This window comes from Cyprinodon variegatus, unplaced genomic scaffold (genome assembly GCF_000732505.1).
Source record: "Cyprinodon variegatus isolate N-32 unplaced genomic scaffold, C_variegatus-1.0 Scaffold843, whole genome shotgun sequence".
Lineage (NCBI taxonomy): Eukaryota > Metazoa > Chordata > Actinopteri > Cyprinodontiformes > Cyprinodontidae > Cyprinodon > Cyprinodon variegatus.
Window position 1 is genome coordinate 244,843 of NW_015151296.1, and position 20,259 is coordinate 265,101.

The window sequence follows — 20,259 nt, forward strand, 5'->3', positions numbered from 1 at the left end:
TGGATGGATGGATGGATGGATGGATGGATGGATGGATGGATGGATGGATGGATGGATGGATGGATGGATGGATGGATGGATGGATGGATGGATGGTTTCCTGGAAAATGCTTTGTATCTAAACCAGTAATCTGAACAGCAAATATAATCTAACTACCTGCTAAAAAAAACCTTTGATCCAATGGACATTTTTCTTGTAGACGAATAAATTGACTCATATTTTCACAGAATGGTCCATTCCATGTCCATTGCCATTAAGTCAATTAAATCCATCCAGTGGTGTAACACTGGTGTAATGCAAATGATCAGCATAATAAAATAGACATTCTAATGTCAGAACAGGTGATTTCTAGTTCGCACAGCGAGGCTAAGAATACTTAAGCTCACCTATCTGGCTCTCGTCAATGATCCCCTTCATAAGTGAAAGAGCTTAAGTGACTGTCAATGTAGATAAGCACTCAAAGACATCACGCAGAAACTCCCAGCACTCCAGTGGCTCTCATTCAGACAAGATTGTCAAAGTAATTTAGCACCTGAAGTTCTCTTCCTGAATGGTGCATTCAAGGAGAAAAAGAAAAAAAAAGAAGCTGGCTCCATTTTCATTTTAGCACATTAGATTGCTTGACATTGTAACTCATTGCCACCTTTTTGCAAGATGTATTAAACAGTCTCAGACGTGCGGCTGTGTGTTTCTGAATGTGTGTGTGTCCTCTCACCTCGTCCATCTGCCAGACAGCGATTGTAACCCACAGGGCTGAAGTACTCGAACACAAAGACGGCCACGGCCGACACGATCAGCAGCATCACAAACATCATGACCCAGACATCAGCGCTGAAGGGCTCTGAAGGAGGAGGAGAATAGGCATTGGGGTAAAAACATGGGGAGCATGTTAAAACATCTTCAAACCCTCTGGTTCCAACAGCAGTATTATTTTGGTATTCAGACTCTGCTCTGGTCACGTTTAAGAAAATGTAAACAAGAACAAGCAGGACTACAAGAGAGGGATTTAGGTGTGAATATAAAACATGTATTTAAGGAAGTACGTCAGTTTTCTGGTTGCTTTACATTCAGCTCAGTGACTTTACAATGCAAACAAAGCTGTTAGGTTAATACACTTTGACAACTACTCTGCGGCGTTACACTTTATTATATGGATGATTTCCATCACAACAGAGAAAGGTTTGAAAGGTCTAAATATTTATAAAAGTCTCAGTTAAGAGCTCAACAGAAAGGTATTTGTTACAAATTTTACAAATACAAATTTTAATTAATTGCAAGCTAGACTTTTACATCTTTCTCACTTTAATTGACTCTTGAACAAAGATTATATCATTTTTATAATTTTGTACTATTTAAATTTAAAACATCTTAAGATTATTTCCTTATTCTTTTTTTTTATCTAAAGGCACTCCATGGTTTAGTTTTGCTATTGTTTTCTTATTTAGCAGTTTGTTATTTATTGGGAAAGTGTTTTTTAAAAGTGAAATTGCTGATGAATGTTATTATTATGATCCCCAGGTATTTTTGGGTAAATGCTTGCAAATCAATTTGCATTTATAGAAGCCCATATTTTTACCCTTCCAGCTCTGTGTTTCACAGTCCGAACAAGCTACAGTACCTCCTGCCCTCTAGGACCAAATACTATGCAAGAGGCTTTTCAGAGTTTTTAACATTTTTAGATCAGAGAAAGAACAGGAGTAAGACCCAGATGTTTTCCAGCAGTGGTGTCCAAAATATTTTACCATATAACATGTCCAGTTGAAAGTACTCAAGATTAGGATTTTTTTTTATTAAAATTGCAAAATATTTTTTGTATAAATTTATTCTTTAGATGTATCTACTTAACTGTAAACTAAGCTTGCAATATGTTAATGACAGATGAAAAACATTCTGATTGCCATAGAAAACCAATCAGTAAGTCATTGTAGATACATTATTGTCTTTCAAGAAAACAATAAAAACAAAAAATAGCACATGAAGGCCTAAAATTTTCCGTTTAAAATCTTGTGATTGTATTGGAAGCAGCAAAACAGTAAATGGATATGACTCACTTAGGGATGGGAATCGAAAACCAGTTCCTGTTCAGAAGTCTGATTTTCAGTGAAAGTCATCGAAAATGTGCAATCCTCTTTTGAATTACATCAAATAGGAAAGCAAAAATATTTGTGTTGAACCTTCATAAGTTTTTAATTGGCACTATTTTTTTTTTCTCGTCTGTAAAAGCTGTGACCTAACATTTCATAAACATGCACCTGAATTAGCAGCCTGGGCTGCCAAACCATGTTTATGTCTTCTTGCACTGGTGGGCAATCAGGGGATGTTCTGCTGACCTAAAATCCATCAGAAGAACTGACCTAAATTTACGACCTAAAGTATTTTTTCTATGCAACTGTATAAATGTATTCCCAAAAATCAATTCTCTTAGTTTTGGGATTTTTCTCTTGGCTGCGCTGCTTCCATTACATATATAGTTGCTAGATTTTTTGGTGCAACCAGATTACTGCCTCTCTGTGTTGCCATGTCAACAGAATCAGAATCAGTAGCAATGGCTGAAGAAAACTTAGAAACATTAGCTGTTAGGAATCCAGTTTGTGTGGGTTGTGCTTTTGTTTGTCTACCCTCCACCACCAGGCGGCGCCTTGTTCTGGTTTGCCTCCTCACACACCTGCGGATGGTTACCTTGTTAACGGAGGACTCTTAAGCTGCTGACTGCCACTACCTCGACGCCAGAGTGTTTGCCAGTTTTGGGAAGTCCTGTAAAATGGATGTTTTGGACCTTCTCCCCCCTGGAAGGATTTAGATTTTAGATTTTAAATTTGCCCCACAGGGCTAGCTAGTGGGCCCACCTTAATCTCTGCATTTTGTCCTCTGATGGGTCAGTTATAGCAAAATGTTGAAATGTGAAAGCTGTGGTATTAAGAAGTAGACTAAGCCAGAGGAGTGCCCACTGAAAGGCCGAGGTACCAGATGCACTTCCTGCCACTGCATTCTTGAATTCTGGTTAGGGGCCTCCCAAAAATGATGATGGGAGCTACAAATGGCCCTACTAAAATCTAAATGACATGATGTCTAAAACAGCAAAGGAATAAGATTTAAGTGGAAAAAGAAAATAATTGTTTTCTAAATAAAAAAAAACACAAGCATGGGAAGTGGTGTAACTGAATAAAAGTAAAACATCAAACAGTGTAAAGTTGATAAAATACACCCCATGAAACAACTGTCATACTGCTGGAAGTCAAGAAAATGTTTCTTTTAAGCTCACACATCCTTTACTGCTGCTCAGTTTTAGCACCAATGATGAAATCCGAGTCAACCAAACAGCTGAGAAACAATCTTAGCTATTTTTGTAACATAATAAAATTGTTTGAACAGAAGAAGACAGTCTACTGGAGGTGTTGAGCAGATTGAAGCCTACGAGTTTGAAATGCATGTTTCTCTTCACAGGAACATTTATTGTTTCTAAAATTTGCTTTTATTGTCATTTTCATTGCAAATCACTAAGTGGTAAAACATACAAGGGTTTTAAACTGCGACGTGGTTCTCCTCACCTAGAAAGGCAGAGGGGGAAACGGTGCCATTGCTGCGGGAGACCATGACACTGATACCCGTCTCAATGAACGGCACGGAGAAGTCGATGACCTCTGACCTCTCTTCGTTGATGGTGAGTGATCCCACAGCCATGTGAGCGTTCTTTGCCACCACCTGAGGGTCAGTAAGACAGGGGCTCATTCAGAGAAACGGATAAAACATAAAACAAGCTCAATTAGGTGATTTCCAGGTTTTCCACATTAGAAGAGAGAAGCAAAGGGAATAATGTCTACCAGCATCCTCTCTAAGTGTGTTCAGGTATATTTAGCTCAATGTTTCCGGAGCCCCTGGCCATGAATAAAAAAGAAAGCACAAACGACTGTGTTATTAAAATCCCTACATGCTAGAGAGAATAATAATCTTGCACACTGATGTTGCTCCATCACATTCACACCTTGAGGCTTGCTTTTTCAACTTCCTACTGTTTTCTGAGTCTGTTTTCTATTTTACCCTGTCCAAATAAAAATCCTTTACCTACCATTTCAGCTTTAAAACATGCACAGCGTTAAGTCATCTAAGCATATGCCTCATCAGCTAAAGACTTTAAGATGTGACACAATCATTTAAGTCAGCTTGCACGTTTATGCAGGGCGGCTGAGCTCTGCCGGCTGCTTAATGTGTGCAGCAGTGGAGCGGGCCTTCGCCCGAGGCTGCTTTCTCCCCCTTTCACTCCAATCCACGTCCTTTGTATTCCTGTTCTGTCTCTGATTAGGAACCCTCATTGAGTCCTCCTTAGGGTTTGCAGGATTTGATCACAAGCTTCCCCTCAGGCCGGGCTGTGGGAAACAAGTTCTAGATGTGCTGATGGAGACAGCGGTGAACTAACAGACAGAGATACTTGGACAGCATCGTTAGCCATAGCGAATAAAAAATACTTTTCTGTCGGTTGGCTGGCTGCTGAAGCGTCTGGAGAGGATTTTTTTTACCGTCAGACGTTTCAGGGTGGCTGGCTTTAAACGGCTTTAAAAGCATGTTCGGAACATAGGAAGAAAAATGCAGAAGAAAATGAAGCAAAGATCAAGATTTTCTTTGACAGACTGAATAAAAAAAAAGTCAATGCAGCTGTATGTGATGTGCCTGCTACCCACTGCCACAGTAATACACGTGCATTCCTGTCACAGAAAGAGTCCTTCCACATCTGTGCTGTTTCTCGCTGACATCTGCTTGAGGCTAAATTAAAAAGCTACACCTGGAACAACAGCTTATTGCTCGCTGCACACCAGCATATGGTAAACTGCTCCAACTGAGAAAGCCTTCCATGCATTTCGAGTTACGTGGCATGTGTTGCAGATTACATGAACAATCTTGCAGCTGGAATGAATGTGCAGGTTTAAACGTACAACGCATTTGTTGTTTTTTTGGTGCATTGGCTGGTTGCGTCACTCGGGTGGCTCGGTAATATTTGTATGGTAACATCTCCTGTGTGCTGCAGTGCTCTGCCAGCTGTGAAATCCAAAATCAGCTGGTGTGCCAGCAGGTCTGCCTGAACTGTCACTCTGGGTATTTTCAAGCTGCTTAAAGGCGATGCGAAGCTGGTACTTTTCTCCAACGGGGGGGATAAACTTGTCATTGCAACACACGCCTCCTTTCTTCTCCATATTACCTTTAAGATTTTACACACAAACTTTCTGTGGTTTGTTAAAACTGTCCTTACCTCTCCAACCATGCCGTTCCAGGTCCCGTTAACCTTCTTTCCGTGTTTGCCGTTGGTCACCAGATACAGGTCATAAGTGAACTTGACAGTTTTTGCAATCTTTTTCAGGATGTCGATACAGAAACCTTTGCAGCAGCGCTTGATGTAAATTCCTGAATCGCCTGTGTGATTGCTGCAGTTTGGTTCCAGGAGGAATGCAGAGAAAAGCAGAGATGGGAGGTCAGTTTTTATTAAGGCAACACTAAAAAAGAGGGAAGTCAGGATTTTTTGTTTAATTCTTGTAATCTAGAAATTGCATGAAACCTAAACAGGATTGATGCAGTGATAAACTTTTTTTTATGCAATAGTGTTTAACTATGAAGTGGAAAAAATTATTTATTGTTTAAAATGTAGTTTTCAAAAAGAATTCCTATTAATTTCCACAAGTTAATACTTTGTACAACCACCTTTTACTGGGATTGACGATTTTTAGTAGCATCTCTACAAGCTTTGCACATCCAGAAACAAACCAATATAGCCCCTTTAAAAAAAATGTTACAGGTGAGTCAGACTGGTTGGGAAATTCAGTTGTAATCACCTCTAAAGCTGAGTCACAGATCCTTAGTTGCATTCAGCTCATTCCTAGACTTGTGACCGACATGACTTGTTCGAGGACTTCCCAGAATCTAACTCCACCTACCTTTCTTTTAACTCTGACCAGTCCCTATAGCATGACACTGCCACCACCATGTTTCTCTATAGGCATAGTCTTTTTAGACTTATGTGCAACACTTTGCAAATATGCCAATTGTACCATAATCTAACCAGAGGATTTTCTTTCACACATTTACCTGGCTGGTACAACATAAGAAGCAGTACTTCTTATGCCATAGTTTACTTATTAATCATTTATTAATTAGATGACTGCTAAAGGAAAAGTGGTGATGTGAATTTATTTGAATGTATCTGAGTAAATTGTGCGGAAGTGCAAATACATGACTTTTTGTTTTTGATTGAAACATTTTTTTAAACGTATTGGTCCACCTAGCAATTACATAACACCTTTTTTCGATCTACCACATAGAAGCCTAACAAGTTTGAGGCTGTAATTAATGAAAAATGTGGAAGGGTTCAGGTGGTGGGAATGCTTTTACAGACAGAATGCAGCTGTTACTTTTCTAAACTAAAATCTGTATATGAAGGACTCAGCTGCTTTTATAGTTAATTAAAGAGTGACGCTTATCAAACACTTCATCATCTACCTCATTTGTTCTAAATAATCATCAAAATCATCAGATGCCAATTTTATTCTGACACAAGTGAATATGCTTAATACGTCTATACAAATCATACAGTAATGCAAGTCTAAGAATAAATCTCAGGGAAGGCAAACATCTAACCTAGCCGTGCGTCATCAGTCAATAGGCTGTTGGCTCACAGCAGATACAGGTGCAGAACAGCTGCGGAACACCACAATAGCAGCGCTGGTATAGTTAGTGGATGCTGTTTTTGCCAGAGCAAGGACAAAAGTGTTTGTTTTTTTGTGTTAAATGTATTTATTCCTGTTGCTGCCTCCTGAAATGGAGCTTGGTGGTAAAACATGAGGCTTTATTACAACAGTTGAATGCTGCTCTTCGTTTGAAGACGACTCCACGCGGCTCTGCACATTTACATCTGTCAATAATCCTGCATATTGGTGCCTATGTCTGATGTGCTGTGAGTGAGATGGGTGGTGGAGGGGGTCAAAAGAAGAGCATTGGGGGTGAAAAATATCTGAGATAAAAGGTAAAACAGACACAGAGTGGGGAGATATAGTACTGCTGTGGGAGATTTCAGCAAAGCCAGAGATAAAGGAGACCACAAAAGAAAATTCATTATCACAGTCAAAGGACAGCTGAAAAGGGAGAGGATCAAGATGACAGAGGGGGTGGGGGACAGAAGCCAAGTCAATGTTCTACTTTGCAGAGGTGAAACAAGTCAAGGTAATCACAGGAGTGAGAGGAGGAGCAGAATGATTATAGTAAGTTGCTAGCCTCGTGAGACNCAGAGTATTTCTTCACGGAAAGAAGAGCAAAACACTGCTCTGGAGGCTTTTCTCAGAGGAAAAGATGTTTTTGCTCTTCTCCCGACTTGTTTCGGCAAGAGTTTGATCTATCAATTGGCTCGTCTTCGTCGTCGCTCTGTTAGTACGTCATATGCTTCGTTGATCTGATTGGTTTGTATAACCACTATGTTATTTTTCCCTTTCTGTATAAAGCACATTAACGTGTACCAATGACAAACTGTCTCGTAGAACAGTCATGTCATTGATAATATTATTTCAAAACTCCACTGGTTAAAAAATGATGATGGGAATTAATATGCTGGGTTATTTTGGTGAGGAAACATTTTTGAATAAAAAGGGGCGTGTGCATCGGCGCGCACGGCTCGACAGGTGAGGAAGACGCGCGATGACAGGTCTGTGCAGCGGGAGATTTTGTCTGGTTGTCCGTTAAAAAGAAATCGAAAAATAAAGGAAGAAAGATGAGCCACAGACAGAGTTTGTCCCAGCGTCGCAGATCACCACAGAGATATGTAGAAAACTGATTGTCGGAGTTTGCACCCAGATGACGCCGCCCGGTGCAAGGAGACGCCGTCCAGGGGGGAAAAAAGGACGCTCCGGTGAGATCTGGACCTTATTTTTCTTTTTGGGGATTTTTGGTGGTACCACTCTTTTTCTAATCTTTTTTGGGGGGGGGGTTTAACGTTTGCATTTTTCGTTTTGGAAAGGACTTTGGACTTAAACGGTTCCAGGATTCTATTTTGGGTTCGGAGCGTATGGAACTCCTGTTTGGACTTTATTACTTGAAATAAAAAGAGATGGACAGTTTTGGACTTTCAGTTATTAGGGATGTTTTTGTTTGTTTTTTGCGGAATATAAATTGAGACTTTACTTATAAATTGGTTGTGAAGTGAAGGTTTTTTGGGTTATTTATCATTTATACTGAAATTTATTGAATTAAACTTTGGATTTCTTGGTAATAGATTTTTTTATTATTATTATTATTTTAAATAAATCTTTGTTTTTCCTTAAAATTGTAATACTTTGCCTGATTTCCTGTGAAAAAGCCCCCTTGAGTTTTTGTGAGTTCCGCTTTTATAATAGCTGAATTTTACAGGTTTATTTGGTCTATCACCAACATAGGCCAATCAGCTAACCAGTATTTTCGCCCCTTCCCAAAATTACTTCAACGGAAGGTTTCCACATGGATATGCGGAGCAAATCCATCTGGCGGAGTCAGGTTAGTAAGTTGCAGCAGCACTAAATACCGAAGGGAAGCCAAAAAAATATGTTCACTTAAAAACATATGAGAACTGTTTTTTTGGTTTTTTGACAAGCACTAATTGACTCAAAAAAGCAACCATACATTGTCAACTCTTCACATCTATATCGTCACATTACACTACAGAAGGTCATGCGTGTCATTACTTTAATGCCCCCTCAGACCCTCTCTTTTACAGCCTCAACCTCCTGAAGCTCAGAGTGCAGAAGTTAACACAACGGTCATGTCTGACATGATCTTCGTGCTGATGAATGGCTGGATTGCTCATTTCATTCACCTGCCTAGCTCCGCCCAGTAACTCATTACTGTTCATTTTATCCACCTACTCCTGTCTCTGTTTAACCAGCCCTCTAAGCAGTCATCAGTACCAGATTATTTTCGAGCCATTAGTGAGAGTTTTCTAGCATACATTAGTGTTACTGATTGCCTGATCCTGGCCCATTCAGCCTCTGGACCTCTGAGCCTTCCTGTCCCTGTTCCGATTTGTTTGCCTGACCTGTCCTCAGACTCCAGTAGGATTCTGCCTATTAACAAAACTTGGAACTGATTCCTGACATCCTTCTGGATTTAAGACCAGGTTAGTGAGTCACGCTTTCGTAATCCTCCTCTGCCAGATTATCGTGGCCACTAACCTGTGTTTCCCTCTTGCAGGGGTTCCTGCATTAGCTGCCAATCCGTCCTTTTTAAATAAACCCCTTTGAGATGAATGACTGCCTGCCTTGAATACTCGATCCTCTGTTCTGAGCCTTGACAGTATCACGTTTAATATAGTACATCAAATTAATCTTAGCTTTTAACACTTTATTCAAATTTCCTCTCTGTCTCACAAAAATAAAACAGTCGGGAAGATGTCATTGAGAGGGAAAAATCGAATACAGAAGGTCAACAGCTTTAGTGTGGTATGTAGGGGAGCAGATAAGTGGAATGACACTGATACCTCGATCAAAGAATTACCATCTTTAAACATATTTTAAAAGTATTTAAAGAAAAAACTACTGCTAAACTACAAATAAAATCACTTGTATTGCTGATGACTGATTCATGTTTAGATGTTAAGGTTTAACATGCGTGATGACTAAATAATGAAGTTTTCTGATTAATGATGTGCTCGAGTCTACATAATGTGATGTGCACTTGTGTGAAGAAATTCATAACATAATGCAAATTGTGTGGAAGTGTGTGACTGATTGAAGGTATGAGGATTCTGGATTTTTTCTGGCTGTTTCTGTAAAAGTGTATTTTACCATTTTTAACTGTATTTGTTTTTTTCCTTGCATTTCTGGTTCCCTGATTATAAGCTGTTTAGCTTCTTGGGTATTCCCATTCTAAATCTAAATTAATGTACTAAAGGAAAGAAAACTCACTTTAGGTACTTTATTGGGTCAATAGATTCCAACTTATTTTACTGAGAGTCAATCCTCGATTCTAATGATTGTGAGCACATTTACACACACAAACACAACCAAATGGCTCAAAGAAAAAACAATTATGTCTTTCAGTAATATCAAACGTGTTTCTTAATTGTATTGCATGACATTTACTGATGTTTGTAATTTAAAATTAGGACAATATAATGTACTTTTCTTATATTGATCCTAACAAGGTCTTTAAAAAGATAATTTAGTTGAAGTTTAAAATTTCTTCTTGATAAATGTATTATTCTTTATGACAGGCTTATAGTTGGAAGTTGACAGAAGAGAAAAACAGGGTTCAAAAGCTTTTTCAATAATAGCAATCTGAAAATTATGCGCAAAACAGAGTTTTGCAGAATATTTCACCCTAAATAGAAGCAACCAATTACTTTTCGTATTTACATTGTAAATGATTGTTAAATCAAAGACAATAAAAAAATGTTTTATTCCATGTAGGGAAGCAAAATTAAAAAAATGTACGGTAAAAAATGCATGTTGGTGGCAGCATCATCCTGTGGAAACTGCTTTTTCGCAGTGAATCAGAAGCTCATCATCCAATTCAATTGAGCTTGAGCTATTTTACAAATAAGAATCATTAGAAAAAATTTGAGATAATAAACAAGTAACTGTAATTGCAGCAAAGGTTGAATCTGAAAAGTACTGCCTCAATGAGGATAAACAAAAAACAGTGTGTGTTGGTCACAAAATCTTTTAAAATACATTAAAGTTAGTCGTTATAAGATGAAAGGATGCGAAGGAGTAAAATGCCTTTATAAAAAACAGGTTCCTATTTTTCTGAAGAAGCAAAATGAAAATCCCTCACGTGAGTTTTAGCTGTTTGCGACACGGTACAGTGTTCCTCATGCAGGTTCCACTGAGTGGATCCACGTCCTCCACGATGACAAAAGGCGCCTCTTCAAGAGTCACGATGGACAGGTGGTCCTCCCGCTCCTCCACATCAGAGTACAACTCAAATCGAGGCCACACATGGTACCTCATCGTCAACGAGCCTCTTTCCCACTTGCCAACCTGCAGAGGGGGAGCTGGTGATGCACAGCCAACTGCAAAACATTGCTTTCAAGTGGCAGAGGAAGACACTCCAAAGCTGAATGCAGTAGGAGACACGTCAGATAAGGAGCAGAATGCAGAGATGGGAAAAAGTCAGAGGGTGGAATGAAGAAGAGAAGGTATTTACCCTGTCCCATTGCCTGTCCTTGTCGAGAAGTATTATGACCAGCTTGGGAAACATCTGGTGGCCTTTTTCGCTAAATGACAGGTTTCGACCTTCAAATGTCACATTCATGACATACCTAGAAAACAGAGTTCAAATTTGAGTCACAATAATCCTTTCTGTTAGACAGGAAGGTTTTTTTAATAGACATAGAATATCAGTGACCTGAAAAGGTTAGAAAAAGAGACAAAAAAGTCTGACTTGTTTCTCTCATAGTGCCTGAACTACCAGATGAAATCTGATTTGATCATTCTAGTACCTGTAGAATCGAAGCCCTAAACAAAAGTCCAATTCAACAACCCTCAGTGCCAGTAGGAACTTGGTAACTGTGGGACACCCTCACAAATCTGAGTACTGTGTATTCTTCACCTGTGCATAAAAGAACCTGCTTGACTCAAATTATTGGTTTTAGGCTGTTTGGACAAACACTGAGTTTAATATTGTGGCAGAGGTTGTCTGGGTTAAGAGATAAATTTCAAGGAGTTTCTTGGATGAGTTGTTGCTGCAATTTTGGGGTAATTTCTGTCAGCCAGCCATGTGTTGGACGGCTAACAACTGTTCCATGATTTGGCCATTTGTGGATAATTTCTCTCACAGTGTTTATTTGGAGTCTCTTACATTTCCCCTTAAAACCCTTTCATGCATTATAAATGTTAATCTGTTTCTTTCTCATTTGTTGAATTTCTTTGGTGCAATGTCTATCTTTTATTGACCTTTTGGTGTGCTTCACTTGGTCAGGCAGGTCCTATTTAAGTTTGATTTCTTGAATTAATAAAAAATAAGGGCAGTATTTAGTCAGAGGTATGGCAAGAGAAAGTAAACACAAATAGAAAAGCACTCTGAGAGCACAGACCTGTGTTGACCCAAATTGTGAAATACACCTACATATAACTAAAACTCGCACATGATCTGGATCATAACTAAATTTAAATGGACTGTTCCTTGGCATGAGGCGCACCTCTGATAAAATTTTCATTCAAATTGATCAAGAAATTTTCAAGTTATCCTGTAGACAGGCAAAAACACTAGCTCTCCTAAAAACATGACCTCTTTGGCAGAGGTATTAAACAGCAGATCATTTGTTTTTTAAAGGGGGATGTCACTTTTTCACACAGGGCCATGTAGGTTTGATCTTTTTCTCCCTCCATTAATAAAAAAAACTGCTCTTACTTGTAATGAGTACAATATTTCAATTTGTTTTGTTTTCTGTATTACTGAAACCAAAGCAAATAGACATTAAAATGTTTATACTTATTTTTATCTTGAGTAATCCATATTTGCCTTAAAATGTGTGTTGCTTTTCATTTAGTTTTTCAATCAGTTCTATAGTAACTCACATCAGACAAAACCTCCAACATAAGAAACTGAACCAGAGAAAATTCTCTGAAGTGTCAGAGTATGACTCAGAGCTATGAATACTCAGCAATAAGCATTTATTTCCAGCATCATACTAGGCATGCAATTTTTATAAAATGATTTGAGAATACTCAAGGGGAAAGGTTATGTAGGGTGGCACAGCAAAAATTCTGCTTCTTGTTTGTTGGCAAAAAGAATTGGAGGAGGTCTTCAGATTGGGCTGGGTTACATCTAAAGCCGAAAGTGTGGTTTCAAACCCAAGTACTAGTTTGAATAGAGTATTTCTCTTTGCTTTAAACTTGTAGTGGATAGGTCAGAGTGCAGAGTAGTCTCCCTTCTGTAACATTTTTGAGATAAGAAAACCAACCTTTGCAAAAGCAGATTCAAACTCTTCTAAGGACCCAAGAACCAGTGATTGATTGATTAACTTTATTGATCTCACAGTGGAGAAATATACTCAGTACATCAGCTCAAACAGTCAAAGAAGAAGAATGTACCAAAAGAAGAAAAAGGTGCATGGAATATATACAGTATATAAAGTGTGTCCTTTTATTTTATTTTTTTATGGTAGGATCATTATACAGGGTTATTGCACAGGGTGTTTACATGGATATTTATAGAGATGGATATTTATATTCATATATATAGTTATTGCACTGGGTGTCAAATATAGAGTTACAGGTTTTTGCTTAATTTTTATCTAATTTAACTTAATACTTGTTTGTTGCTTAATTTTAACTTCATTTAACTTAATACTTTTTTGCCCTGTAAGCTGCTGGTAACCTTAATTTCCGGAGGGAGTCTTCCCAAGGGATCAATAAAGTACTGTCTAAGTCTAAGTCTATAACACAAGGTAACATAGTCATTGCAGATTATACATTGGACACATTTTTGCTGTTGTAGTGTTGCATTGTAAAGTCTGGTTGCAGCAGGGATGAATGACCTATGGTAGCGTTCTTTTTTACAAACAAGGTGCAAGAGCCTTTTACTAAATGAGCTGCTAAGCTCCTCTACAGTCTGGAGCAGGGGGTGGAAGGTGTTGTCCATGATGGATGTAGGCTTGGACAGCATTCTCCTCCCAGCCACTTCCTCCACTGAGTCCAGAGCACAGCCTAGGACAAAAACGGTCTTTCTCACCAGTTTGTTCAGTCTCTTTATGTCCCGCTCTGCGCTGCCAGGGGCCCAGCAGACAATAGCATAGAGGAGAGCTGATGCCAACACAGAGTCATAGAAGGTTTTAAGCAGAGGTCTGCTCACTCCAAAGGACCTCGGCTTCCTCAGGAGGTGGAGGGGGCTGGAGGAGGAGGAGGCCACCAGCCAAGGCCACCTCGACCAGCAGGTCTTCCCCTCCCCCCCCCAAAAAAACATCAGGATAGTACCTCAGTGGCCCATGTTGAGGTGAGGTTTGCCTATTGATATTGGTCTCCTCTTCATCCATGTCAGTAAATCAATACTACTGAGGCAGTTTCCCCAAAAGCTATACAAGGTGCTGAAGCCCAGATGAGAAGACTCAGTGGATCCCAGCAACCATGTTAGTGGGGCCCCTCATGTTTACATTTGAATCCCCATGTTTACATTTTATCACTGCTGCACTTTAAGAAAATGGAAATGTCTTGAGAGCTGTACTGAAGGAAATTTAGTTTTGTATACACCCTGTGTGAACAAAATGACAATAAAGTTTGTCTAAGGCTACGTCTATTTCTCTTGAACTGTTTGAACACATTTCTCAGTTAAAATAATGTGATTGTTACAGCAGTGGTGGGGAGTCAGGGCCTTCAAGGCCTTCACTGCTGGCCTAAAATCAATCAGAAACACTAACCTACATTAACAACCTAGACTTTAATTTTCTTCTTTCCAACTTTATTATTTTATTCCAAACAATCAATCCTCTTAATGTTTTAGCATTTTTCTTGGCTGCACTGCTTCCATTACATCTATGTGGTCTCTATTCTTTTTTTGTCCGATCAGATTTCAGCCTTATTGTGTTGCTATATCAATCAAAGCTGCCTTGGGCCTTCAGAATCAATGTTACCTTTACAATGTTAGTGAGGAAAGTTTTCTTCAATCAGGTTTCAGATTTGCCCCACTGGATCAGCTAGCAGGCCAACCCTTATATCAGCATTTTCTGAGCCCTGTCTGTAAAAGCAGAGCTTTTAAAACTAGCAGTTAGAGCAACACATTTACAGCCAAGTTAAGTTAGTGACAATCTGCATTTTAGATTTGGTTTTGTTCATAGTTTTTCTGGCCTCAATGGCTGATACTAAGTGGATATATTAAGACTTCCTGCACCAAGACAGAAGAATGGATTTTGGTTATAAATAATCAGCATCTCTGGTGAGGGTGATATATTTTATTTCTGTGCCTTATGCCCAATTTTATCTGGTAATTAGATGCAGTTTTGTACAGATTTATTTTAGCTTGGAACTATTTTCAATATGCCAATAACTTTAGTCATGTTTAAATGGTTCTATTTCATTGTGCATGAAAATATTGCAACAATTCTTACATTGTTAACTGATTACTATAGCTGGCTCAAAAACTGTTGGCGTGGTATGCTAAATTACAAGGTTTGTACTCACTGCTGACATATCAACCTTCTTAAAGGAGGATTTGAGCACTACTTCGGATTTAGTTTCAGGGAGATGAGGGTAGGTGTAGGGTTATGGATGGCACTAAAAAATCTGATACAGTTTAGCCTTTAGCTTCTTATGTCTTCTTGTTCTTTTAATTATAAGAAGAAGTAGCCTTGCCATTTTCTGCATTCAAAGCATAGGATGAGGACTATTACAAAGGTGACCCAGTTTGAAGCATAAGCCACCTGATAGACTGAGGAGGAGCAGAAGGAGTAGTGGTGGGAGTGAAGGCAGAATGACGAGCAACCAGAACTGAGAGGTAGAAGCACAGAAACAGGGAGAGAGAGTGTATTAACCGCCTAGTGAATTCATATCAGTATATGTGTCAACAAGTGTGGAACAGTGGCAGATAAGCTGGAATCATGGCTTTCTCTCTCAGCCGCCTCCTTCTCTCCCATTTCTCCTTCTGATCTGTGGGCTGCCATCACCATGGAGATCCTGCGCTTCTGAAACAATCCACCGGAGAAATAAATATCTTGAATGCAAGCAGTAAGGACCAATGTGCTGCCTGTGCATGCAGACCTTTCAATTTTTACCATCATCATCATGTCTAACAAAGACAGTAAATATATTTGCAAGGAATTCTAGACAAACAATGGGGCTCAAATCTGCCATAGATTTTATCACAGCTACATTCTACTAAATCAGTTAGAGCCTCTATCCTTTTGTGTCTTGCATTTATTTATAGCGCAACTCGCCCTCTTAAACACACACAGACCCTAGTGGGCTAAATGCTTTTAGCAAGTCAATAATACAACCCAAGCCTCCATGAAATGCCTATTGCTGTATGCAGCCTGGCTAGCAGCATTCCAAGTGCTGTAATGCGTGCGTAACATAGGATTATCCTGCTAGGAATAATCTCAGTTTTGAAAAGGTGACAAAAGCGATCAGTGCGGTGCAGGCGATGGCTCCAGAGGACCAACTTGTTGCCACTGCGAGCCTCCATGCCCATATGAACGGTGTGGCCATACGTCTGTAGGGGCTAAAAAAAAAAACAACCCAACAACATAAGGACATGGGAAGGTTCTGAACGCTGTATAATGTCATTTAATGTGTTGCCATGGCACCCACAACCACAGCAATTTTTATGCAATCAGCTGTGTTGCCATGGGAACAAAAATCTCACCCAAGACAGGGAGACAGAAAAGGAGAGCTTCAGAGGAGTATTTTTCCTAATTCTAGATCTGAGTGTTTACCAACTTCCACTCTCAGATCAAACTGGCCATCTAACCTACGTGCAGCCTATCCAGTACCACTTCAATAGGGCTCATTTTGCAGCGTATTAACCTGTGCCTTTAGAAAGGCTGATGCAAGCTGTGAATGCAGAGTAGATGACACCGCTCTGTTTATCGCTTTGCAGCCCTTTACCCTGGATTTAGCTTTTATGTGCCGTTAGAGCTTCCATCACATGTCAGAGCTCTCCTCTGACTTTACTAGAGGGAAAGTAAATGTTAAAACAACTTGGATTAGCCTCTAATAGAACCTCATGTGGCTCCATCACAGCTTAACCATGTGAACTGCTCTCCAACTGTTCCCCAACACAGCACTAGATTTGTTTTGTTTTATTATTATACAGATTTGATGAATCATATAGAAATGATTCTCTTTTAGTAGTATTTAATCTATTGCTGCTTTTGTTGTGTTACAGTTTTCAACATGCATTTTTTTGCTCTTAAAGATCAAAGTGGAGCTGGGTAGGATCATAAACTGTCGCTGCAATGCAGCAATGTAAAAATATGCTGTAAGTCTGCACTGCATGTGACTCTAAGGTAGTGTGTGGATGCATACACACCACCATACTGTATCAGTTTTGGTTAGATGACTCATAGTTTGCAGAAGACCAATGTGCAAAGAGAGAAAATATCTGCTTCATGTGGTACAGAAGCCGGACAAAGATTAGAAAACAATGAATTGCAGAGAAAACGCAGTAAATACCAGGTTGCTGTGAATTCTTGGTGAAATACGTTTGAACAAACATGCTATTTGTTCCACAGGTTCTTCATCTTATCATTAACACGCTGTCTGAGATGCTAATGTTTATCTGTCCACTTTCTATTTTTAGCTCCTCTGGGAGTTTGTGGTTGTACAATCATACATATTGTATACATTTTTTTTGTGATATACAATAATAACAATTTCAACCAATACGGATAACAGATAATTTTCTGCTTTTCATGACCGATACCGATTCCAATACCGATAAGTTCATATTTAATATAATCTATGCATAATCTGGGGATTGGGGTGGATACAGCTGTTTAGCAGCTCTGCTTTATCTGCAACAGAAAACAAGAGGTTTTGGCTCTTCAAATGTCTTTCTTTTTTTTCTGTTTCATCACACAAAACAGTGGTCTTTTGCTTTAATTAACAGCAGCAAATTACAATTAAATTCAAACACAAGGAGCATCCCTTGAAAATTGATTATTGAACAAATCTATGGTTTAACTGAAGAGGTTTTTGTGAATTCCAGTATTTCTCAAATATAAGATTATATGCAATATAGTAAAAAAATTTAAGCAAAAGTCAAAGAAAAAAAAAGGCATCTTAAAAGAATTTTCATAATCTGCAAATTAATTTGTGGAGCAAAGTCAAATATTTTCAAATCTGAAATTAAATGTACTAGCACATGTATGTCAGATTCTCTAACAAAGAATGAATAAATGCATGAGGCCTAGTAGGCCTTGTGCGAACAGTTTTGCTTTTTGCATGTTAAAATCTTGATCCAACCACTGAGCTGTTAAGCTCAACATGCTAACCGGACTAACATCTGACGTCCATATGTCTGTGGTAAAACCTACTACGTGCAGTCCGGCTGTAACGATTATTTAGAAAATCAATCAATCTGTTTGATTAATCAATTAATAATCATATAGCAAAACGTTCCTTAAAGAAGACTTTTTGCAAAAATAAACCAGGTGAAACTAAAACTGTGGTACTTGAAGAGTATTTTTTTTCTTAAATGCTTAATATTAAATTTTTTTTTTTACTATTTTGGTTCAATTAATGCTCTAAGTGAGTTTTTCTGTCAGCTTAATGCATGTTTTAGGGTCTCTATACTGCAGTTAAACATTAATTGATTACTGAATTATCTGACGATTATTTCAATAATCGAATAATCATGATTAATCTGATTCCAGCCTTATCAATGTATTACACTATATTTTTAGATCAATGACACTGCTCTCATTCCATTCCTAAATCTTTATATACAAACATAATAAGGATGACTTTTTAGCCTGAATGAGAAACTGTTTTCTAATTAGATAAACTACTTGGGAAACATTAGTGTTGACATGTAACAGGCAGGTATTATCAGGGTTAAACAGACTCACCCATCATCAATGAGAATAAGCCTAACGGAACATAATAAGAGAAAGGTTTAAATAACTGGCTAAATAAATCTGGATGTGCATCCAAGTTTCTCTCTTGACCACTTGTAACATTCATAGCAAGTCAGAAACATCATGAAGCTCGTTATCAGAGAAACTTAAGCAATATTTACGGGCAACATTGTGGTCATGTATATCAAATATACATTTATATGAGAGTTACCCATTGATCTGGAAATCACCTTATAAAGGATCACTAATTAAAACTATTAGATGCATTATTAACATGTTAAAAAAATAACCAGCAACAACCACATTTAGTAAAACAATGTAAATATACTGCAAATACATGTATACAGAACATTAAACGAAGCAAATCTAATACCACTTTACCACCGTCTCCACCTGCCTGGCTCTACTCCAATCCTTTAAATTTCATACGTTTTCATTACTGCTTTTTCACTACCAGTGCTGATTTTCTTCCACCCTGCTCAGAAGTAGCAACAAAAAAGAGATGAGCAGGACTGAAAAAATCCCATGAAAAAACAGCAATGGAAACGCCTGCAAACTGAGTAGGGTGGAGAAGATTTGGCCCAAGTGCAGCTTGTAAAAATGGGGCATAAGTGAGTGTTTTTTTTTGTTTTTTAAATATAAAGTTGTGCAGAAAGTACTGCTGCATGTGAAGATATATTTTTGGATAAATCTGTACCCAGGCAAACATCTAGACACCAAGCAGGGCACTTGAAATAATTTGCAGGTTGCGTTTAGACGTAAACAAAGCTCCATAATCATTATTGGTTAGGATCTTCTTTTTCACCGTCTGGCACCATGCTGAATTTTAAAAGCAGATGTAGTACAGTTCTAGACTAAAACATAATTCTATTGCTTATTTATTGAGTCACCCATTGCTTACAGCTCCACACTGACAGTGCCCGCACACACACCCACACACAGGGTGATGGGGACCACACAGGAAAGATGTAAGGCACTGAGCCCCTTTGAGCTGCAGCCTTTAATAAGTGAGTCCACAGGAGCTCCATGTGATCTAGGCCCATGAGGACCCCTGTAGAGTAGGACACATCAGACAGCTACCTGTGGAGCCTGAAGAGAGCCAGTGACTGAGCAAGGATCGGAGAAAGCTCTCATTTTGGATATGAACATGAGAGTAAGAGTCAGGGATAATGACCTTCTGAAAAACTTCATATACTGATTTTGGCTTTATAAACTGCTTTCAAACTGAGACACATTATATTTTCATATCATGAAAGTAATACACTGTCAAATATGCTGAAGCTGGTGATTTTAAAATGACAAAATTCCTAAAAGGTTTAAGAACTAAAGCAAGACACTGTGCAAGAAAGGTATAGAGAATAGGTCTCTCATGCAACAACATTTTGGTAATCTTTCTGTAAACTTGTAGTGTCCAGAGCTCTGAACTAAACAGATTAAAAGTGGTGTTTGAATGTGAAAAGAACAAAATAACTGTAACAAGAGTCTCATATGATATTTGATACATATTTGATACATAAACCTGCTGTATATCAACTATGGTGGAAATCCCTCATGTAGCACAAATCATACACATTAAGACTTCTACAGTATGTGCAAATTAAAACATTAATCTTTTTCCTTTTTATTTGACAAAATGTTAATTGAAGACTCTACTTCCAAAATGTTTTATCGTTATTAACATTATTTCACATTTCAAGCCTTACAGGATTGATATGTCTTCCATAAAGACTACAGTATATTTC

General features: G+C 38.5%; 1 protein-coding gene across 2 annotated transcripts in view; it reads right to left on the minus strand.

Moving 5' to 3' along the window:
• The window catches only part of LOC107099161 (glutamate receptor ionotropic, NMDA 2B-like), a 140,951-nt gene that overhangs the window by 40,374 nt on the left and 80,318 nt on the right, over positions 1 to 20,259 (minus strand). For both annotated transcript variants that reach the window (XM_015397178.1, XM_015397177.1), the window contains exons 5-9: positions 11,152 to 11,266; positions 10,780 to 10,985; positions 5,243 to 5,414; positions 3,549 to 3,702; positions 716 to 841 (exon numbers count right to left, since the gene is read on the minus strand). In XM_015397178.1, the coding sequence (XP_015252664.1) occupies positions 716 to 841; positions 3,549 to 3,702; positions 5,243 to 5,414; positions 10,780 to 10,985; positions 11,152 to 11,266 (773 nt within the window). The remainder of the gene's footprint in view (positions 1 to 715; positions 842 to 3,548; positions 3,703 to 5,242; positions 5,415 to 10,779; positions 10,986 to 11,151; positions 11,267 to 20,259) is intronic.